Genomic DNA, 25,566 nt, shown 5'->3' on the forward strand with positions numbered 1-25,566 from the left:
TGTAGTTATTGACTAACGAGGTAAAAGTGCAGTTATTAACTAACAAGATACATGTACAGTTATTGACTAACAAGGTACAAGTGCAGCTGTTAACTTTCGAGATACATGTACCGTGATTGACTAACGAGGTACATGTACAGTTATTGACAAACGAGGTTCAAGTGCAGATATTGAATAACGAGGTACATATGCAGATATTGACTAACGAGGTAGAAGTGCAGTTATAGAAAAACGAGGTACAGATACATTTGTTTACTTACGAGGTACAGATGTAGTTATTGACTAACGAGGTATATATACAGATATTGACCATCGAGGTACATGTGCAGTTATTGATTTACGAGGTACAAATGCAGATATTGACTTACGAGGTACAGAAGCAGTTATTGACAAACGAGGTACTTGTATAGTTATTGACCAACGAGGTACACATGTAGTTGTTGACTTACGAGGTACATATACATTATTTGACTAAAGAGATACAAGTGTAGTTATTGACAAACGAGGTACAAGTACAATTACTGACTAACGAGGTACAAATGTAGTTATTGACTAACGAGGTAGAAGTGCAGTTATTAACTAACGAGATACATGTACCGTGATTGACTAACGAGGTACATGTACAGTTCTTGACTAACGAAGTACAAGTGCAATTATAGACTAATGGGGAACATGTACAGTTATTGACTAACGAATTACATGTACAGTCATTGCCTAACAAGGTACAAATGTATGTATTCACTAACGAGGTACAGATGCAATTATTGACTAACGAGGTACAAGTGCAGATATTGACTAACGAGGTACACATGTACAATTAATGACTAACGAAGTACATATGCAGTTTTTGACTAACGAGGTACATGTTCAGTAGTTGAATAACGAGGTGCAAGTGCAATTATTAACTGACGAGGTACAAGTGCAGTTATTGACTAACGAGGTACGAATGCAGTTATCAACTAACGAGGTACTAGTGCATTTATTTTTTAACGAGGTACAGATTCAGCTATTGACTAATGAGGTACATATGCAGTTATTGACTAAAGAAGAACAAGTACAGTTATTCACTAACGAGGTGCAGATGCAGTAATTGACAAACGAGGTACAAGTGCAGTTATTGACTAATGACGAACAAGTACAGTTATTGACTAACGAGGTGCAGATGCAGTTATTGACTGAAGAGTTACAAGTGCAGTTATTGACTAACGAGGTACACGTGGAGTTATTGACTAACGAGGTTCAAGTGCCGTTATTGACTAACGAGGTACAAGTGCAGTTATTGTCTAACGAGGTAAATGTGCAGTTATTGACTAACGAAGTACAAGTGTAAGTATTAACTAACGATGTACAGATTCAGTTGCTGGGTTTCGAGGTACATATGCAGATATTGACTAACGAGGTACATGGACAGTTATTGACTTACAAGGTACATGTGAAGTTATTGACTAACGAGGTACAAGTGCAGTTATTGACTAACGAGTTACAAGCGTAAGTATTGACATACGAGGTACAGATGCAGTTGTTGACTTACGAGGTACAGATTCAGTTATTGACTAACGAGGTACATGAACAGTTATTGAATAACGAGGTACAGGGGCAGTTATTGACTAACGACGTACAAATGCAGTTATTGACTATCGATGTACAAATGCATTTATTGACTAACGAGGTACAGATGCAATTTTTGACTAACGAGGTGCATGTATATTTTGTCCTGATAAACAGATTCTTTTAGTGTCATTATATAATCCACCACAAGTGTCACCATTTTATACGGATAAATATTTATACGGTCAGTGGTTTATCTGAATTTGATTTTTTTTTGTGTAATAGCGAATATAATTTGCAGGGATATGAGTTGTTGATATGTGGGGATCTAAATGCAAGAACTGGTGCTTTAAACGGTTTTATTAACATAAATCTAAATATACCAGTGTTTGCTCAGCTGGAATGTATTTTTGAGAGCGATGTTATTACAATGAGAATTTCGAAAGACAGTACTGTTAATGCTTTTGGAAAATTTATCTTACAGTTTTGTATAACTTACTCATTATGCATTGTAAATGAACGAGTTGAGAGTGATAAAGGTGTTGGTGAGTTTACGTACTATGGAGGTATTGGGTCAAGCGTTTTGGATTATTTTATATGTAGTCATAGCTTGTATGAGATTTGTAATAATTTCAAAGTAGACGCTAACCCTGAAAATGATCATATGCCATTAGTTTTGTGTCTTGATAGTATGTTAAAACCAGATGGTAATGATAAAGCCAAAATTATTTATAGTAGCAAAATTTGTATAGATGAAAGTAGTTATGAACATTACCAAGATTTGTTAAGCCAAAGTATACTTAATGGTGAATTCAAAGCTGTTGATGATATGTTAGAATTAGAGGATTTTGATACTAGTACTTTAGTCGAAGAATTCCAAAAATGTATTTTAAATGTATCGAAAGATTTTGTAAAGCAAATAAGGAAAACGAGTAAACGTAAAGTGGGTTTGAACTGGTTTGACAATGAATGTAAAGAACTTAAACGAAACGCTTTACGTGGTCTTAGATTGTATAGATCAACAAAAAGTATGGCAGATCTGTTTGATTATAAGGTAACAAGGTCTAAATATAAGTGTGTTTGTAAATCTAAGAAATTACAATGCCTGAAGCGCGTTGGTTTAGATTTAGAGAACTCCATGCCAAATCCTAAACAGTTTTGGAGTAAAATAAAGCGTTTAACTTGCAGACAAAGAACTGATCATGATATAAGTGGCGAGGAATGGCTGCAGCATTTTAGGACTTTATTCCAATCTGATACTGACACTGAAAATATAACCCCTATAATTGACAACTTCTTTAATGAAGTGGATGGTTCAAATAATGTCATCTTAAACTCCAGGATTGAATATGATGAGGTAATAAAGGCAGTGAATGACTTAAAGTTAAATAAAGCTTCAGCCGGAGAGCTATTGCCTGCACATTTTAAATATGGTCTTTTCTATTTATTGCCATATATGTTACGTATTTATAACCAAATATTTACATCAGGTCAGTTCCCGAGAAGCTGGACGCTATCTATTATTTTACCAGTGCACAAAAAGGGAAGTTGTAATAATCCTGATAATTACAGGGGTATAGCCCTTGTTGATGTATTTAGCAAAATATATATAAGCATTTTAGATAGAAGACTTACCTATTATACTCAAATTTGTAACTTCATCTCGGAGTCGCAAGCAGGATTAAGATACGGTTATAATACAACTGATAATGCTTTTGTTTTATATTTTGTTATAAGCAAGTATTTAAGTACAAAGGGTAAGAATTTATATGTTGCTTTTATAGATTTTAAAAAAGCGTTTGATTCTGTGGATAGGTCAAAATTATATACAAGCTTATTTAGACAAAATGTTAAAGGAAGGCTATTGGATGCTATTCAATCAATTTATAAAAATGTCAAAATGTGTATTAGATGCAAGGATGAAAAAAACAGGAGTGTTTTGACTGTCCAAGCGGTTTAAGACAGGGGTGTAATTTAAGTCCAGTATTGTTCTCACTTTTTATTAATGAGTTGTATAGTTATATTGAACAAAGTGGTGTGCATGGTGTTCAGCTGTCCCCTTCTGATATTGAAGTGTTTCTTCTTATGTTTGCAGATGATGTTGCTCTGTTATCTGATACAGTTGTAGGTCTACAAAAACAACTAAATGCGCTAAACTTATTTTGTGCTGATACTAAGTTGCAAGTTAATACTAGTAAAACAAAAAATGTTGTTTTAGAAGAGGTGGGCAGCTGGCAAGTAGAGAAAAATGGAAATATAATAATGAAAATATAGATGTTGTATCAGGGTTTACTTATGTTGGTTTATATTTTAGCTGTCATGGTATAAGATGGCAGAGAATTCTGCTCTAAAAGCTAAGGAAGCTTTACATTGTCTTTTAAAAGGCATTGCATCGTTATCTTTTGTTAAGTCTTCTGTCTTTTTTAAAATGTTTGATACAAAAATATGACCTATAATGTTATATGGTGCTGAAATTTGGGTAATGACTTCAATGAATGTTATAGAAAATGTCCAATTATTTGCATGTAAAAGGTATTTAAATGTATCTTCTAAAGCGTGTAATGATGCTGTTTTAGGTGATCTAGGTCGTTTACCTTTACATATATATGCTTCGAAACGTTGTCTTAAATATTGGTTAAAAATTTGAAACTTCCTGATGATAGATATTTAAAGTTGTGTTACAATATGTTAAAACTGTATGATAGTCTAGGTCATGAAAATTGGGTTAGTGTATTGCGTATGAATCTGTTTAGGAATGGTTTTGAATATATTTGGGAGTCACAGCAAGTAGAAAATGAAAGTGTCTTTCTTAAAGGATATGTAACGAGATTAAAAGATCAACATCTACAATTATGGAGTCAAACTTGTTCTGAGAATATGAAACTTAATAAATTTTACATACATATAAAATCGTGTCTAAAAGCAGAATTATATGTAAACTGTGTTACAGTTGATAGTTTTCGTAAATGTTTAGCAAATTTTAGATGTTCATCGCATCGCCTTGCTATCGAAACTGGCAGGCATACCGGAATTGATAGGGACCATAGATTTTGTTTATATTGTTAAAATGTTGTTGAGGATGAATATCATTTTGTTATCAAATGTCCATTGTATAGAGATATAAGAGAAGTGTATATACCATCTAAGTATTACGTTTACCCTAGTCTTCACAAGTTCTTTCTATTAATAGCTACAAAAAATGAAGAAATTTTGCAAAAATTAGCTATGTATTTGTATTATGCAGACAAAATTAAAGACAGTGTATCAATAGTTGATTAACATGTATGATGCCATATTAACAACTAATATTTTGTGAATTCTATGCTTGGTCAACTCCACGTTGTTTATATGTATTTTTGTATGCATATCTGTATATGGGGCGGAGGCCTTCATACAATAAATATTTGAATTTGAATTTGTATAGGTATTGACTAACGAGTACAGATGCAGATATTGTCAAACGAGGTACATGGACAGTTATTGACTTACGAGGTACAAGTGCAGTTATTGACTTACGAGGTACAAGTGCAGTTATTGACTAACGAGGTACATGTGCAATTATTGACTAACGAGGTACACGTGCATTAATTGATAAACGAGGTACATATGTACAGTTATTGACAAACGAGGTACATGGACAGTTATTGACTTACGAGGTACAAGTGCAGTTATTGACTTACGAGGTACAAGTGCAGTTATTGACTAACGAGGTACATGTGCAATTATTGACTAACGAGGTACATGTGCATTAATTGATAAACGAGGTACATATGTACAGTTATTGACAAACGAGGTACTAGTGCAGGTATTGACTAACGAGGTACAGATGCAGTTACTGACGAACGAGGTACAGATGCAACTATTGACCAACGAGGAACATGTACAGTTATTGACTAACGAGGTACAGATGCAATTATTGACTTTCGAGGTGTAAGTGCAATTATTGACTAACGAGGTAAAGATGCAATTATTCACAAACGAGGTTCAAGTACATTTATTGACTAACGAGGTTCAAGTGCATTTATCGACTAACGAAAAACATGTGCAGTTATTGACTAACAAGGTTCAAGTGCAGTTTTTGACCAACGAAGTACATGTGAAGTTATTGACTAACGAGATTTGATGCAATTATTGACTAACGAGGTTCAAGTACATTTATTGACTAACGAGGTTCAAGTGCAGTTATTGACTAATGAGATAAATATAAAGTTATTGACTAACGAGGAACAGATGCAATTATTAACTTACGAGGTACATCTGCAGTTATTGACTAACGAGGTACAGATGCAATTATTGACTAACGAGGTACATGTGCAGGTATTGAATTACGAGGCACATGTACAGTTATTGACTAACGAGGTACATGTATAGTTATTGACAAACGAGGTACAAATGCAGTTGTTGAATTACGGGGTACAGATGCAGTTATTTGCTAACGAGGTACATATACAATGATTGACTAACGAGGTACATGTGCAGTTATTGACTTACGAAGTACAAGTTTTGACTAACGTGGTACGGATGCAGTTCTTGACTAACGAGGTACAGACGAAGTTATTGACTAATGAATAACAAGTACAATTATTGAATAACGAGGTACAAATGCAATTATTGACCATCGATGTAAATGTGCAGTTATTGACTAACGAGGTAGAAGTGCAGTTATTGACTGACAAGGTACATGTAAAGTTATTGACTATCGAGATTAAAGTGAAGTTATTGACTAACGAGGTACATATGTAGTTATTGACTAACGAGGTACAAGTTCAGTTATTAAATAACGAGGTACAAGTGCAGTTATTAACTAACAAGGTACAGATGCAGTTATTGACTAACAATGTACAGATCTAGTTATTGACTAACCAGGTACAAATGCAGTTAATAACTAACGAGGTACAAGTAAAGTTATTGACTGACGAGGTACATGTACAAATATTGACTAAAGAGGTACAAATGCAGTTACTGACTGAAGAGGTACAAGTGCAGTTAATGACTAACGAGGTACATGGACAGTTATTGACTAACAAGGTACATGTGCAGTTATTGACTAACGAGGTACCTGTGCAGTTATTGACACACGAGTTACAAGCGTAAATATCGACTTACGAGTAAAAGATGCAGTTGTTGACTTACGAGGTTCAGATGCAGTTATTGACTAACGAGATATATGTATAGTTATTGACTAACGAGGTATATGTAAAGTTATTGGCTCACGAGGTACAGATGCAGTTACTGACTAATGAGGTACAAGTGCAGTTATTAACTAACGAGGTAAAATTGCAGTTATTGACAAACGATATGCAAGTGTGAGTATTGTCTTATGAAGAACAATTACAGTTATTGATGAACGAGGTGCATATGCAGTTATTGACTAACGAGGTACAAGTGCAGTTATTGGCTAACGAGGTACAGATGCAGTTATTGACTTATAAGGTTCATGTACAGTTAATGACTAACGATATACATGTACAGTTATTGACTAACAAGGTACAACTGCAGTTGTTAACTAATAAGATACATGTACCATAATCGACTAATGAGGTACATGTAAAGTTCTTGACTAACGAAGTAAAAGTGCAATTATATATTAACGGGGTACATGTACAGTTATTGACTAACGAGGTACAAATGTAGGTGTTCACTAACGAAGTACAGATGCAGTTATTCACTAAAGAGGTGCAGATACAGTAATTGACTATCGAGGTACAAGTGCAGTTATTGGCTAATAAAGAACAAGTACAGTTATTGACTAACGAGGTGCAGATGCAGTTATTGAGTTCCGATGTACAAGAGCAGTTACTGACTGAAGAGGTACAAGTGCAGTTATTGACTATCGAGGTACAAGTGCAGTTATTTACTAACGAGGTTCAAGTGCCGTTATTGAGTAACGAGGTACAAATGCAGTTATTGACTAACGAGGTACATGTGAAGTTATTGATTACTGAGGTACAAGTGTAAGTATTAATTAACGATATACAGATTCATGTGCTGGGTTTCGAGGTACAGATGCAGTTATTGACTAACGAGGTACATGGACAGTTATTGACTAACAAGGTACCTGTGCACTTATTGACTAACGAGTTATAAGCGTAAGTATTGACTTACGAGATACAGATGCAGTTGTTCACTTACGAGATACAGATGCAGTTATTGAATAAAGAGGTACATGTACAGTTATTGACTTACGATGTACAAGTGCAATTATTGACTAACGAGGTACATATGCAGTTATTGACTACCAAGGTGCGTGTACAGTTATTAACTAACGAGGTTCATGTACAGTTATTGACTAACGACATACATGTATAGTTATTGACTAACGAGGTACATGCACAGTTATTGATTAACGCTGTTCAGGTGCAGTTACTGTCTAAAAAGGTACATGTGCAGTTATTGACTACCGAGGTTCAAATGCAGTAATTGACTCACTAGGAACAAGTACATTCATGAACTAACGAGGTACATGTGCAGTAATTGACTAACGAGGAACATGTTCAGTTATTGACTAACGAGGTACATGTTCAGTTATTGACTAACGAGGTACAGATGCACTTATTGACTAACGAGGTACATGTGCAGTTATTGACTAACGAGGCTCATGTACAGTTGCTGACTAACGAGGTAAATGTAGAGTTATTGACTAACGGGGTACAGATGCAGTTATTGACTCACTAGCTACATGGACAGTTATTAACTAACGAGGTACATGTGCAGTAATTGACTAACGAGGAACATGTACTGTTATTGACTAACGAGGTACATATGCAGTTATTGACAAACGAGGTACAAGTGGAGTTATTGACTAACGAGGGACATGTGCAGTTGTTGACTAACAAGGTACTTGTACAGTTATTGAATAACGAGGTACAAGCGCAGTTATGGACTAACTATGTACAAGTACACTCATTGACTAACGAGGTACAAGTGCAGTTATTGACTAACGAGGGACATGTACAGTTGTTGACTAACAAGGTAGATGTACAGTTATTGAATAACGAGGTACAAGTGCAGTTTTTGCTTAACGAGGTAGAGGTGCAGTTGTTGACTAACCAGGTGCAGGTGCAGTTATTGGCTAATGAAGAACAAGTACAAATGTAGGTATTGACCATCGAGGTACAGATGCAGTTATTGACTTATGAGGTACATATACACTTATTGACTAACAGGGTACATGTACACTTATTGACTAATGAGGTACATGTACACTTATTGACTAACGAGGAACACGTGCAGTAAATGACTAACGATGTACATGTACACTTATAGACTAACGAGGTACATGTGCAGTTATTGACTAACGAGGTACATGTACAGTTATTGACTAACGAAGTACAGATGCAGTTATTGATTAAAGAGGTACAGATGCAGTTATTGACTAACGAGGTACAGTTACAGTTTTTGAGTAACTAGGTTTAGATGCAGTTATTGACTAAAGAGGTACAAGTGCAGTTATTGACTAACGAGATACAAATGCAGTTATTGACTTACGATTTTCAGATGCAGTTATTGACTAACGAGGTACAGTGCAGTTATTTACTAACGAGTAACAGATGCAGTTGTTGACTTACGAAGTGCAGGTGCAGGTATTGACTATTGAAGAACAAGTACCGTTATTGACTAACGAGTTACAGGAGCAGTTATTGACTAACGAGGAACAGATTCAGTTGATGACTTACTAGGTACAGATGCAGTTATTGACTAACGAGGTACATGTACAGTTATTGACTAACGAGGTTTATTTGCTGTTATTGACTAACGAGGTACTAGTGAAGTTATTGAGTCACGAGGAAGATGTGCAGTTATTGAATAACGAGGTACGGATGCAGTTATTGACTCACGAGGTATATGTACAAATATTTACTAACGAGGTACAAATGAAGTTATTGACTAACGAGGTACATGTACAGTTATTGACTAAAGAGGTACAAATGCAGTTACTGACTAACGAGGTTTAATTGCAGATATTGACTAGTGAGGTACAAGTGCAGTTACTGACTAACGAGGTACATGTACAATTATTGTCTAACGAGGTACAAGTGTCGACAAACGAGGTACATATGCAGTTATTGACTTACAAGGTACATGTGTAGTTACTGACTAACGATGTATATGTATAGTTATTGACTTACGAGGTACAAGTGCAGTTACTGACTAACGAGGTACAGATGCATTTATTGACTAACAAGATACTAGTGCAGTTATTGACTAACGAGGTACAAGTGCAGTTATTAACTAACAAGGTAAATGTGCAGTTATTGACAAACGATATAAAAGTGTGAGTATTGACTAATGAGGTACATGTACAGTTATTGACTATCGAGGTACAAGTGCAGTTATTGACAAACAAGGTATATATGCAGTTATTGACTAACTATGTTCATGTGCAGTTATTAACTTAAGAGGTAATGTGCAGTTATTGACTAATGAGGTATAATTGCAATTATTGACTAACGAGGTACAAGTGTAAGTATGGAGTAACGAGGAAGAGATGAAGTTGTTAACTTACGAGAGTCAGTTGCAGGTAATAACTAACGAGGTACATGTACAGTTATTGACTAACGAGGAACAGATGCAGCTGATGACTTACGATGTACAGATGCAGTTATTTACTAACAAGAAACAAATGCAGTTATTGACTAACGAGGTATAGATACAGCTATTTTCTAACGAGGTACATGTACAGTTATTGAATAATGAGGTACAAGTGCAGTAATTGACTAAAGAGGTCCAAGTGCAGTTATTGACTAATGATATTCAAGTGTGAGTATTGACTTATGAAGAACAAGTACAGTTATTGATTAACGAGGTGTATATGCAGTTATTGACTAACGAGGTACAAGTGCAATTATTGGCTAATGAGGTACAGATGTAATTATTGACTAACAAGGTACATGTACAGTTATTGACTTACAAGGTTCATTTACAGTTAATGACTAACGAGGTACATGTACAGTTCTTGAGTAACGAAGTAAAAATACAATTATATATTAACGGGGTACATGTACAGTTATTGACTAACGAGGTACATATACAGTTATCGACTAACGAGGTACATGTACAGTTATTGACTAACGAAGTACAGATGCAGTTATTGATTAAAGAGGTACAGATGCAGTTATTGACTAACGAGGTACAGTTACAGTTTTTGAGTAACTAGGTTTAGATGCAGTTATTGACTAAAGAGGTACAAGTGCAGTTATTGACTAACGAGGTACAAATGCAGTTATTGACTTACGATTTTCAGATGCAGTTATTGACTAACGAGGTACAGTGCAGTTATTTACTAACGAGTAACAGATGCAGTTGTTGACTTACGAAGTGCAGGTGCAGGTATTGACTATTGAAGAACAAGTACCGTTATTGACTAACGAGTTACAGGAGCAGTTATTGACTAACGAGGAACAGATTCAGTTGATGACTTACTAGGTACAGATGCAGTTATTGACTAACGAGGTACATGTACAGTTATTGACTAACGAGGTTTATTTGCTGTTATTGACTAACGAGGTACTAGTGAAGTTATTGAGTCACGAGGAAGATGTGCAGTTATTGAATAACGAGGTACGGATGCAGTTATTGACTCACGAGATATATGTACAAATATTTACTAACGAGGTACAAATGAAGTTATTGACTAACGAGGTACATGTACAGTTATTAACTAAAGAGGTACAAATGCAGTTACTGACTAACGAGGTTTAATTGCAGATATTGACTAGTGAGGTACAAGTGCAGTTACTGACTAACGAGGTACATGTACAATTATTGTCTAACGGGGTACAAGTGTCGACAAACGAGGTACATATGCAGTTATTGACTTACAAGGTACATGTGTAGTTACTGACTAACGATGTATATGTATAGTTATTGACTTACGAGGTACAAGTGCAGTTACTGACTAACGAGGTACAGATGCATTTATTGACTAACAAGATACTAGTGCAGTTATTGACTAACGAGGTACAAGTGCAGTTATTAACTAACAAGGTAAATGTGCAGTTATTGACAAACGATATAAAAGTGTGAGTATTGACTAATGAGGTACATGTACAGTTATTGACTATCGAGGTACAAGTGCAGTTATTGACAAACAAGGTATATATGCAGTTATTGACTAACTATGTTCATGTGCAGTTATTAACTTAAGAGGTAATGTGCAGTTATTGACTAATGAGGTATAATTGCAATTATTGACTAACGAGGTACAAGTGTAAGTATGGAGTAACGAGGAAGAGATGAAGTTGTTAACTTACGAGAGTCAGTTGCAGGTAATAACTAACGAGGTACATGTACAGTTATTGACTAACGAGGAACAGATGCAGCTGATGACTTACGATGTACAGATGCAGTTATTTACTAACAAGAAACAAATGCAGTTATTGACTAACGAGGTATAGATGCAGCTATTGTCTAACGAGGTACATGTACAGTTATTGAATAATGAGGTACAAGTGCAGTAATTGACTAAAGAGGTCCAAGTGCAGTTATTGACTAATGATATTCAAGTGTGAGTATTGACTTATGAAGAACAAGTACAGTTATTGATTAACGAGGTGTATATTCAGTTATTGACTAACGAGGTACAAGTGCAATTATTGGCTAATGAGGTACAGATGTAATTATTGACTAACAAGGTACATGTACAGTTATTGACTTACGAGGTTCATGTACAGTTAATGACTAACGAGGTACATGTACAGTTCTTGAGTAACGAAGTAAAAATACAATCATATATTAACGGGGTACATGTACAGTTATTGACTAACGAATTACATGTACAGTTATTGACTAACGAGGTACATATGTAGGTGTTCACTAACGAAGTACAGATGCAGTTATTCACTAAAGAGGTGCAGATGCAGTAATTGACTATCGAGGTACAAGTGCAGTTATTGACTAATGAAGAACAAGTACAGTTATTGACTAACGAGGTGCAGATGCAGTTATTGACTTCCGAGGTACAAGTGCAGTTACTGACTGAAGAGGTACAAGTGCAGTTATTGACTATCGAGGTACAAGTGCAGTTATTGACTAACGAGTTATAAGCGTAAGTATTCACTTACGAGATACAGATGCAGTTGTTCACTTACGAGGTACAGTTGCAGTTATTGAATAACGAGGTATATGTACAGTTATTGACTTACGAGGTACAAGTGCAGTTATTGACTAACGAGGTACATATGCAGTTATTGACTACCAAGGTACGTGTACAGTTATTAACTAACGAGGTACATGTACAGTTATTAACTAACAACAAATATGTATAGTTATTGACTAACGAGGTACATGGACAGTTATTGACTAGCAAGGTACCTGTGCACTTATTGACTAACGAGGTACATGTGCAGTAATTGACTAACGAGTTATAAGCGTAAATATTGACTTACAGATGCAGTTGTTCACTTACGAGGTACAGATGCAGTTTTTGACTAACGAGGTACATGTACAGTTATTGATTAACGAGATATATGTGCTGTTATTGACTAACGAGGTACAAGTGAAGTTATTGACTCACGAGGAAGATGTACAGTTATTGAATAACGAGGTACGGATGCAGTTATTGTCTTACGAGGTATTTGTATAAATTTTTACTAACGAGGTACAAATGCAGTTATTGACTAACGAGGTTGAAATGTAGTTATTGACTCATGAGGTACATGTACAGTTATTGACTAAAGAGGTATAAATGCAATTACTGACTAACGAGGTTCAAGTCCAGATATTGACTAATGAGGTACAAGTGCATTTACTGACTAACGAGGTACATGTACAATTAATGTTTAACGAGGTACAAGTGCAGTTGATGACAAACGAGGTACAGATGCAGTTATTGACTTACAAGGTACATATGCAGTTACTGACTAACGGGGTATATGTATAGTTATTGATTAACGAGGTACAAGTGCAGTTACTGACTAACGAGGTACAGATGCAGTTATTGACTAACAAGATACTAGTGCAGTTACTGACTAACGAGGTACATGGACAGTTATTGACTAACGAGGTACAAGTGCAGTAATTGACTAACGAGGTTCAAGTGCAGTTATTGACTAACGAGTTACAGATACAGTAATTGAGTAACGAGGTACTGGTACAGTTATTAAGTAACCAAGTTGATGTACTGTTATTGATTAAGGAGGTACAAGTGCAGTTATTGACTAATGAGGTTAAAATGCAGTTATTGACTAACGAGGTATAAGTGCAGTTATTGATTAACGAGGTACAGATGCAGTTATTGACTAACGAGGTACAAGTACAGTTATTGACTAACGAGGTACAGATGCAGTTATTGACTAACAAGATACTAGTGCACTTACTGACTAACGAGGTACAAGTGCAGTTATTAACTAACGAGGTAAATGTGCAGTTATTGACAAACGATATAAAAGTGTGAGTATTGACTAATGAGGTACATGTGCAGTTATTGACAAACAAGGTACATATGCAGTTATTGACTAACGAAGTTCATGTGCAGTCATTAACTTAAGCGGTATAAGTGCAGTTATTGACTTACGAGGTATAAGTGCAGTTATTGACAAACGAGACACAAGTGCGATTATTGACTAACGATGTACAGATGAAGTTGTTAACTTACGAGATCCAGTAGCAATTATTAACTAACGAGGTACATGTACAGTTATTGACTAACGAGGTACAGATGCAGCTGATGACTTTCGATGTACAGATGCATTTATTTACTAACAAGGTACAAACGCAGGTATTGACTAACGAGGTATAGATGCATCTATTGACCAACGAGGTACATGTACAGTTATTGACTAACGAAGTACAAGTGCAGTAATTGACTAACGATGTTCAAGTGCATTTATTGACTAACGAGGTACAGATGCAGTAATTGACTAACAAGGTACATGTACAGTTATTGACTAACGATGTACATGTACAGTTATTGATTAACGAGGTACATGGACAGTTACTGACTAACGAGGTACAAGTGCAGTAATTGACTAACGAGGTTCAAGTGCAGTTATTGACTAACGAGTTACAGATACAGTAATTGACTAACGAGGTACTTGTACAGTTATTAAGTAACCAAGTTGATGTACTGTTATTGATTAAGGAGGTACAAGTGCAGTTATTGACTAATGAGGTTAAAATGAAGTTATTGACTTACGAGGTATAAGTGCAGTCATTGATTAACGAGGTACAAGTGCAGTTATTGACTAACGAGGTACAAGTGCAGTTATTGATTAACGAGGTACATGTGCAGTTTTTGACTAACGATGTCTATGTACAGTATATGTACAGTAATTGACTAACGAGGTACAAGTGCAGTTATTGACAAACGAGGTACAAATGCAGTTTTTGACTAACGAGGTATATGTACAGTTATTGACCTACGAGGTATAAGTGCAGCTATTGAATAACGAGGTTCATATGCAGTAACTGACAAACGAGGTACAGATGCAGTTGATGACTTACGATGTACAGATGCAGTCATTGACTAACGAGGTACATGTAAAGTTATTTACTTCCGAGGTACAAGTGCAGATATTGACTAACGAGGTACAAGCGCAGTTACTGACTAACGAGGTACAGATACAGTTGTTGAATTACGAGGTACAGATGCAGTTATTGACTAACGAGGTACATATTCAGTTACTGACTAACGACGTAAAAGTGCAGTTATTGACTAACGAGGTATATGTACAGTTATTGACTTACGAGGTACATGTGCATTTTTGACAAACCAGGTACAAGTGCAGTTATTGACTAACGAGGTACACGTGTAAGTATTGAGTAACGAGGAACAGTTGCAGTTATTGACTAATGAGGTAGAAGTGTGGGTGTTGAATAACGAGGTACCATTGCAGTTATTGACTAACGAGGTACAAGTGCAGTTATTGACTAACGAGGTACATGTGCAGTTATTGACTAACGAGGTACATGTGCAGTTATTGACTAACGAAGTACAAGTGCAGTTATTGACTAACGAGTAACAAGTGCAGTTATAGACTTACGAGGTACATGTACAGTTATTGACGAACGAGGTACAAATGTAGTTATTGACTAAAGAGGTACAAATGCAGTTATTGACTAACAAGGTATATTTGCAGTTACTTACTAATATGGTACAAGTGCAGATATTGACTAACGAGGTACACGTACAGTTATTGACTAACGAGGTGCAAGTACAGTTATTGACTAAAGAAGTACACGTGCGATTATTGACTAACGAGGTACATGTGTAATTATTGAATGACGAGGTACATGTACAGTATTTGAATAACGTGTTACAGATGCAGTTATTGACTAACGAGGTACATGTACAGTTATTGACTAACGAGGAACCTGTGCAGTTGTTGACTTACGACGTACAGATACAGTTATAATTGACTTACGAGGTACATGTACAGTTATTGAATAACGAGGAACATGTGCAGTAATTGAATAACGAGGTATAGATGCAGTTATTGACTAACGAGGTACAGATGCAGTTTTTGACTTACGAGATACATGTACAGTTATTGACTAACGATGTACAAATGCAGTTATTGACTAACGAGGTACATGTGCATTAATTGACAAAGAAGTACATGTACAGTTATCTACTAACGAGGTACATGTACAGTTTTTGATTAACGAGGTTCATGTACAGTTATTGACTTACGAGGTACGGGTGCATTTATTGAACAACAAGATACAAAAGCAGTTATTGACTAACGAGGTACAGGTGCATATATTGAAAACAACGAGGTACAAGTAAAAGAGGTACATGTGCATTTATTGACTTACGAGGTACAAGTACTGTTATTGAACAACGAATTACAAACGCACGTATTCAATAACGAGTTACATGTGCAGTTATTGACTAAAGAAGTACACGTGCACTTATTGACTGACGAGGTACATGTTCAGTAATTGACCGATGTGATAGATGTAAAGTGATTTACCGAAGAGGTACATGTCTTGTTACTGACTGAAAAGGTACCTGTCCATTCATTGACTGATATAGTACATGTCCATTGATTGATTTATGAGGTACATGTCCAGTTACTAACTGATGCGGTAAATATTCAGTCATTGGACCTGGCAGCTTATTGACTTAAGAGATATAAGTTCAGTTATTGATTGATGAGTAACATGCACAGTTATTGACACATGAAATTCAAGTCCAGTAATTTACGTTAAAGGGACATGAACAGGTATTTAATGATGATATAAATGTTAATTACTGGCGAGGTACATGTTAAATCATTGGCTTATGAAGTATATGTATATGTACAGCCATTGACTGATGAGGTACATTTCCAATCAATTACTGATGAGGTATATTTGCAGTCATTAACTGATGAGATATGTTTTCATTGATTGATTAGTTACATATTTACTCTTTTACAAGATCGTGAAACAAGTAGTAATAATATTTTATTGAACTCTCTTATTGGCACAATGTTACGCGATAATATGGTCTAACATAGTGAGGGAAACTTGAGTACTATGTGGAAACCCACATGTCCGGCTTTGTGACCACAAGGCTAACTCCGTTATTGATTAATGGTGTACATGTGCAGTCAATGATTGGTAAGGTATATGTACAGTTATTGGCCGATAAGTTATATGTGCAATAATTGACTGATAAAGTATATGTCAAAATATTAACTGATAATATACATGAACAGTCTTACCCTGATATTGACTGATAAGCTTTATCTCCAAGCATTGAATGATGAGGTACATGTGCAGTTATTGACTGCTGAGATTCATGTACAGTTATTACCTGATGAGGTAAATGTACAGTTATTGACTGATGAGGAATTTGTGCAGTTATCAACTGATGAGGGAAATGTACAGTTATTGACTAAGGAGGTTCATTTCAAGTTATTGAATGATGAGATGCAAGTCTAGTCATTGACTGGAGAAATACTTGTGCAGTTATTAACTGATGAGGTACATATCCGGTCATTGACTGATGAGATTTATGATCAATTCTTTTTCTTGCTGAGGTACATGTAAAGTCATAGACTGATGAGGTACATATACAGTCATTGACTGATGAGATATATGTACAGTGAGTGACCAAAGAGTTACATGTACAGTTTCTGACTGATGATGTACATGTCAAGTTATTAATTGATGAGGTGCATGTCTCCGGAAAATATATCCTCTCTGTTAAGTGCACGACTTCGTTGAAATTCCCTTATACAACCCGGAAAGGGATATTTAGAAACTTGAACCTTTTCGAAGCCCCGGGCCACTCAATTAGAGCCTGAAGGGCTAATATGGTACTCCCAGAGTCTCTGGACGTACAACAACATCCTTAGGCTTAAGATTCTTGCTTTTATGGGTGCGCGAACATACTTGACAAAGAATGCCAGTATCATTCGTGACTGGGGCCTTGTTCAGGGGTTTCTTTCCCATTTTATTGCCCCTTCCCTTTGTCAGCATGCTACCTGCAAAATAAGAGTTATAATGCCAAATTCTTTCCGCTGGTTTTGAAATCAAGCCATTTATACACATTGAAACATGGCTCACTTTTTGCAATGATCACATTGCATTTTAACCGGCTAATTGTTTCGGCAAAAACAGTACACAGCTATCTCCTCTTGCAATGTTGGCCAGGTTGACTGGAAATATTTTGCCAGTATCAAATCCGCTTGGAATTTTTCTGTCCTTAATGCTGTCATGATATACCTCAAACACCGAATTTCGGCATTTGATATGAAACAGATAATCTGACAGCTGCTCTACTATAACAGCGGGGTCTTTCCAAAGTTGGCAATGTTTGTGATATATACCTTTTAGCATATCTTTGACAAGTAGAAAGACCACATCAACAACTGAGTAGCTTCTACCAAGTACTCGAAGGTCGTAGTTTCGCTTGATCTGTTTGAATGTAGTTTAAACGACATTGTGAGCCACCTTATGAACTTTTTGTATAATAATAGTCAGCTCATTAGCGTGAGTGTCAGAGTTAACATCTTTTTACATGATAATGAACTTGATACTAGCCGATGAGTTTACATATCGGCCTTACATCAGCATTTGTGAGTATTTGGACCTGCCTATATAACACTTGACAACATCCATCCAATGTGCTATTATGTATTTCGAACACCTTGTAAACCTGCGCAAGAAGTTTCGATTAAAAGTTGCGACCCTTATTCTAAAAAAATCTGAAAAAGGACGCCTTAAATCGAAAAGAAATGGTCATTCTCTGTTCTAGCGTTAGCCACGAAAAACGGAGTCTGTAAGTAGAGGGATTCTTTTCATCACTTTGTCAATTGATCTACCATCGTTATGTGTTCTCATTGCCCTTGGTTGTTTTCGGATAATGTCCTGAAAAATCCCGGCTTGATGTAACGTCAAATAAAATATTCTTCCTCTAATGCCCTTTTAAAATCTGATAACATAATTCACAGCCATGACACATACCTTTTCGCAACCCCGTGCTGCCAAAACCAGGAAAACTGTTATGTAATACTTCATAGCCATATTTCTACCAGCTGCCATTTATGCTATTTACCATAATATCGGAGGCTTGTGAGTTATGGTTTGAAATACCTTATCTACTGTAATGGTGACCTGAGCAGCAGTAGCAACTACAATGTATAACCAACCGGTACAGTCATGATGAACTGTGAGGCTGGGACCATTAGGAAGACCAGGCTTAGATACCTGGCGCGGAACCACCTCCTCAATCTGTTGACCACTACTACCTAAGTTTTAATAAGACTTTAACAGCAATGCAATCCTAGCTCTTGGATTACATAGACTGAGAAAAAGAGTTTTATGGAGATTCAAACTTTAAACAAGCCCAACACCTGAACGTCGGAACAGCTAAACAGGTGGTCCGTGCGAGACAAAGTTCTGCAACGGTTCGTAAGAAAATTACTGCCACCATTTTGGTAAACGTTCGCTTTTATAAGCATAGCAAAAAGTCTGGAACGTTCTTGTAATCCCCTAAGAATGCAACCAGCTCCAGAATCGGGAAAACGCCTACTTTAAACAACCATCTGGGGATCCCGAACTCTCCTGTCACTTGACCAGTCAGTCAAAACGTCCTAATTTGTATCGGACAAGTAAGCATTGATATGAGAGATACGTGAGAGACTGCACGTGTACACTATAGGTTTACACTGTTAATAACATTTAGTTTAACGAAAGAAGGTGTAAGTGAAATGCTCATGGGCAAATTACGTCGATAACAATATTTCATTGATTTTTTGTTTCTTTCAAAATCTGGCGTAAACGAATTTTTCATGATAACACCTTACCCTTTTTGAATGATATGACTTAATAAAGTTAACCTGTTAAACAGAATTCGTTTTCTTTACAAAGTTGACTTGAAATTATTTATCGCCAGTTATTGATTTGAATGATTTGAATTTGTCATTTACATATCAATTGAGCTGCACTTGACATTTGGTTTACCGTTTGATTGGCAGGTGTATTAAAATATTTTGGCTTCATTGTGGTAATGTTAACGCCGTTTTTTTTCGAATAGTTTAATTGTTGTCGTCATTGCTGTTGAACACACTTGAACCATTATTTGAAAGTGTTCACAATGTCCATATTAAACATAGTTAATGATTGTACATGTTCCAGTTCCAGTTCTTACTTTTCCTGTCAATGTTAATAATTCAGGCCCAAGAAAATACAGACAAGCCCTTGATTATTGTTATACTAAATTGTACACATTATATGGAAGTGTTTTGTTCTTCTATTTTTAGTTCATTTTTTATCTTTTTAGGTAAAAGCAATATTCATTAGAACTATGTGCACGGAAGTAATGTCCAGACAAAACCTAGCCAAATACCATTATGGGATGGTGCTCGAATGAGAGGCAAATATTACTGTCCAGGTAAGATAAGTATCTTAACACTGTCTTCCAACATTATGTTTGGAGATAATTCTACGTTAAATAAAAATAATTGAACAGTAAGTTTTTTCGAAAGCAGCAAACTGTAGGAAACTGTGTTTTTTTCCGATGTTATTCCAATTTTGAATAAGGTAACCTTCCAATCTTTCAAATATTCATTCAGTAAATGACAATTGATGTAATATGCTCAATGTACTCATTGTTATGAACATGAATGCAATTATAAAAGTTTATAAGAAGATCAGTGAGAATTTTGTTTCACTCTTCAAGGAGCTTCGCAACTCTTCAAAATCTGATTTTTCATTACACAAGTGAAACACATACTCAATCTGACACTGAAATCATCCTATACTCTATTTTTTGTCATTTAACCTTGTAAATTTTAAAAGATAATTTGGTTAGGAAATCGTTTATATACATATCAAGCTCTATTATGTAAAAGTCAAGATTTCAACCTAAGAAATATATTTATATATATATCCGTTCTCCAGAAAAAATTACCACCTGTCAAAGAAAAAATATAGGACACACTTATACACTTCTGCATTTTAAAATCAATTGTAAGTAATTAACTTCAAACAGGGCTTGCTTTATTTCACCATTTGTACAGGATGCCTCCCATATATTTTAACAAAACACTTTGTTTGCATGCTAAAAATCTCAATTCATTTATGTAATTCTTTATAGAAATATGTTTAATATGTTTGATTGTTACTTTTACCTCACATGTTATTTAATGTCTCAATAAATTAGGCAAGCTACTAATCAAAACGGCTAAAATCTCAGAGAAAACCATTATCATAAATTAACATGTTCAAGTGATACAAGATTAAATGATTTAAAAAAATTATGTGTACTCTTGTTAAATGTTTGTATATTAATGCTTGTTTTTCGGTAACATTAAAAAATCCTTGTGCAATGTCATTCAATTATTTTCGAACACCAAGGATCTGTTGGTTCTAATAAAAAAATGTTTCCTTTATGGGTTAAATCAGTGTGCGCATTTAAAAAAAAAGATCCAATTGACCGACACGTTATTGGAATATAAAATGAACACAAACATAAGCATCATGACAAATAGCCATTTAAAATGGCCACAATACAATCCAGCAGTTGATGAAGAGACAAATTACGAGATATGTATATAACCGGTTGGCGTGCTTCTATGGAAACACATTCATTCTGGTGTTTGTTTAAGGAAATCAAGGAAACGTTTAAAATATCAACTTACATTGTTTTACTGGAAAATTTCAAATATAGAAATATTTTAGCTAAGCACCGATTATCCTCCTATAATCTAAACACTGAACTTGGGAGACATAACAATATTCATAGACAAGATAGGAAATGTACACTGTGTAATTCAAACTATATTGAAGATGAATTTCATTTTGTATTAGTTTGTTCAATGTATAATGATATAAGTCAATATTACATTCCTAGATATTATGTTAGACATCCTATTATGGTAAAATTTATATCATGACTCAATTCTGACAATAAATCTATGTTGGTAAGATTAGCTATTTTTTGTACCAAAGCTTTTACAATAAGAGACTTGAATTTCTTCCACCTCAGATAAGTAGATCCAATAATTTAACCATGCTAGAAATTCTTATCTTGCACACGGGCCAAGCTAAAATCCCCGTATGGAACTCCTTTTAAATGGTCACCACATTGTAATTACCTCTCTTGTTGAAGACTGCCGTCTGTAGCATCATGGAAACCCTGTCGTGTGGCAATATTAAGAACGCTAATTAATTATTTATCGCTTTAAATGTCACCATAAAACAGTTTTCAAGCACCCTTCAAGAAATAATGCTTCACTCACCTAAGAAGTATTTAAAGACCGATTTGACAATTAACATAATCTTAATCACTGCGCGCATACCCATGATAACCACGAATTATCGCATATCCATACGCAAATATGTTCACAAACACAAAAGAGTTCCAGCAAAAAAAAACATTTTTGCTTTTTTTTTTAACTGAGGTGGGAAGAAAAGGCATCTAACATAGCCGCTCGTGTAAGATAGGTTCATCCCGACCCTCGCGCAGGGTGTTTTGCGTATAACACCCTACACTCGGGTCGGAATGAACCTATCTTACACTCTCGGCCATGGAAGGTACTTATAGTATGAATCACCTCAAAAGACCTCCTCACATACGCTACTGCTAAATTAGTATTTTTAAGATTGCTTTTTTTCCTCTCGCGGTATTGTATAACTTGATTGTAAATATCAGAACGCAAAAGTATTCCTTTTGTTCTTTCATGCATGCAATATTTAATATGTGTATTAATTTTTGTGTTTATAACGATGAGATAAATATGCTTAAGTTAAAAAAAATGTTCTGTTCTGATGAAAAAAAATATAAAACTGACGTATTTGACGAGAGTTTCGATTAATTACATAATGATACAATCGTGCAGTATTGTTTAGTCCTCAGTATAGTTTCAACACGTTTCCTTTTGAATGTTATTTACTTAGCGTATAAATTAACAGTATAGTTGTTCACACATTTCACTTTGAATGTCTATCACATCGAGTGATTTCGTTTCGTTTTCAGTGAAAATCAGAGAAGTTCTGATGAAGACGACTTATATGAAGAACTGTAAGTATTAAATGTGTTATCACTGCTAAAGCATTGTAATTTATAGATGTTATTTGGACAACACATTTCACCTGAATAATTGTAAATTATTGTGCTAATATCGAAATTCTAAACAAAACTAAAATACCATTCGTAAGTCTGGAAGTCTTATGTATTCCGAATGGTAAATCTCTACGAATCATTTGCATTTTAATACTTGATGATGTTGTAAACTTTACAAATAATTCAAACTGAATAGTACATGTTAAAGCAATATTATCTCAGAGAAAACAGCTAAAATACTTAAAAGATGTGCATGTAGTTACAATTAATAATATTATTAACTATAATTAAACTTTAAGTATTGAAATTAAACCTTGCATGGTAATTCTTATCTTTCAGTAAGCTTCAAAAATTAGCAATATGCATTCAATTTGTTTTCGAACAACAACGATTTGTTGGTTCTTTTTAAAAGGTACGAATTACTTAAATGTCTTAAAACAATATCTGCATTTAAAACGAATGATGTTAAAATAGACTAACACGTTCAGAAAATATAAAAAAAAAAACAGAAATAGCTTAACATATTCAAGAATGACTTTTTGCTATTTTAATGGCCATTAAACAATTTTGCATTGATGTCATGAAATATATTACTCAGTTGTATTTGATGACAGCTTTGCTTTATGAAGAATGATAAAATCGTATAATGCCGTTAAATTCACAATATAGTAACTGTTGTTCATACATTTCACTTTGAATATCTATCACATAGAGTGATTTCGTTCTGATTACAGTAACAAACAGAGAAGCTTTGATGAAGATGACTTATTTGTGGAACTGTGAGTATACCTACGTGATCATTATTTAGGCATCGCGCTAATTTTAATGCTTTAATTGTTAATTTTAAAGCAGTGCCGAAAGGCTTAACAAAATCAAAATACCGTTTGTAAACCACAATTTAATTGTGATTCATTAACACGCATCTACAAAATGATTTTCCAAGACTCCTTTATTTTCAATAATGACATAAGTTACTTGGTATGAACGTGACCCGATATGTGTTGTACGGGACAAAAAGAACCATGTCAGGTAATAGCGAATAAGATATAATAAAAATAATATCATGAATTACCACTGTTTTAAAACCATCAATTCACTTGTATAATAATAAGCCATCATGTTAATTATTATATATAGTGAACGTTTCGCATTATTACTCATAGTAATGTTAATGTTTCAGTCAGCTTCAAAAGATCCTGGTACAAGAGGCAGAAGATAGGTAAACATTAATAATGTGTTTGTATGTTGCTAGTACTACAATTCAATATAGCGATACCTTTAAATTATACCATACTATTATCGTCATCATCATCTCGATTTGCAATCAATAGTAATAATATTTCTTTATTAGTTAATTATATATATGCGCTCAATCAATTACTTTCATTTTTAAAAATCGAATTATTTCATTTTTTATTTTATTATTTTTGTTTACATTTTTTTCTATCTGTTTATTATATTGAATAAGCAAAATTTACTTGTCCACAGATCTGCGTTCTCTCCTTACAAGTTAACCACCCGAAAAAAAAACAAATATTAAACACACATACACTTATGCATTTTCAATATCAATTGTAAGAAATGTACACCAAACAAACCTTTTCTTGATTTACTTTTATAAAATCTGTAAAAAAGAATGCTTAATGTGTTTGAATTTAAGTTTTATTACACGGGTTATTCTATTTGTCAATTATTTAGTACATGCTACTAATCAAAACTGCAAAATATCTGAGAGAAAACAGCTAAATTATTTAACAGATGTGCATTTAGTTACAATTTACAATAGCTTAAAGTAAACTTTAAGTATTGTAATTAAACCTTGCATGGTAATTCTTGTCTTTCAGTAAGCTTTAAAATTTCCTTTAACAATATGCATTCAATTTGTTTTTGAACAACAACGATTTGTTGGTTCTTTTTAAAAGGTACGAATTACTTAAATGTCTTAAAACAATATCTGAATTTAGATCAAATAATGTTATAATAGACTTACACGTTCAAAAAATATAAAACAAAACAGAAATAGCTTAACATATTCAAGAATGACTTTTTGCTATTTTAATGGCCATTAAACAATTTTGCATTGATGTCATGAAATATATTACTCAGTTGTATTTGATGACAGCTTTGCTTTATGAAGAATGATAAAATCGTATAATGCCGTTAAATTCACAATATAGTAATTGTTGTTCATACATTTCACTTTGAATGTCTATCACATAGAGTAATTTCGTTTCGATTACAGTAACAAACAGAGAAGCTTTGATGACGATGACTTACTTGTCGAACTGTGAGTATACTTACGTGTTATCATTGTTTAGGCATCGCACTAATTTTAATGCTTTAGTTTAAACAACACATTTGAAGTAATAGGTAAGTGTTAAACAAAACTTTAATTTTAGCCTTTTATTTTGCTCTTAGTCAATGCCTTTTAAGTTTTAGCTCATGATATTTATTGCTAATGACGTGCACTAATTCGTGAATGTATTATGATCTTAAATATTGCTGTTTTTAAGAAATTA

General features: G+C 34.6%; 1 protein-coding gene across 1 annotated transcript in view; it reads left to right on the forward strand.

Annotated features, from left to right (window-relative positions):
- Positions 1 to 25,566, forward strand: part of LOC128239962 (uncharacterized) — a 47,649-nt gene that overhangs the window by 13,933 nt on the left and 8,150 nt on the right. Inside the window, exons 2-6 of the mRNA XM_052956428.1 lie at positions 20,264 to 20,374; positions 22,961 to 23,005; positions 23,782 to 23,826; positions 24,228 to 24,266; positions 25,290 to 25,334. Coding sequence (XP_052812388.1) covers positions 20,334 to 20,374; positions 22,961 to 23,005; positions 23,782 to 23,826; positions 24,228 to 24,266; positions 25,290 to 25,334 — 215 coding nt within the window. The 5' untranslated portion in view covers positions 20,264 to 20,333. The remainder of the gene's footprint in view (positions 1 to 20,263; positions 20,375 to 22,960; positions 23,006 to 23,781; positions 23,827 to 24,227; positions 24,267 to 25,289; positions 25,335 to 25,566) is intronic.

This window comes from Mya arenaria, chromosome 7 (genome assembly GCF_026914265.1).
Source record: "Mya arenaria isolate MELC-2E11 chromosome 7, ASM2691426v1".
NCBI lineage: Eukaryota > Metazoa > Mollusca > Bivalvia > Myida > Myidae > Mya > Mya arenaria.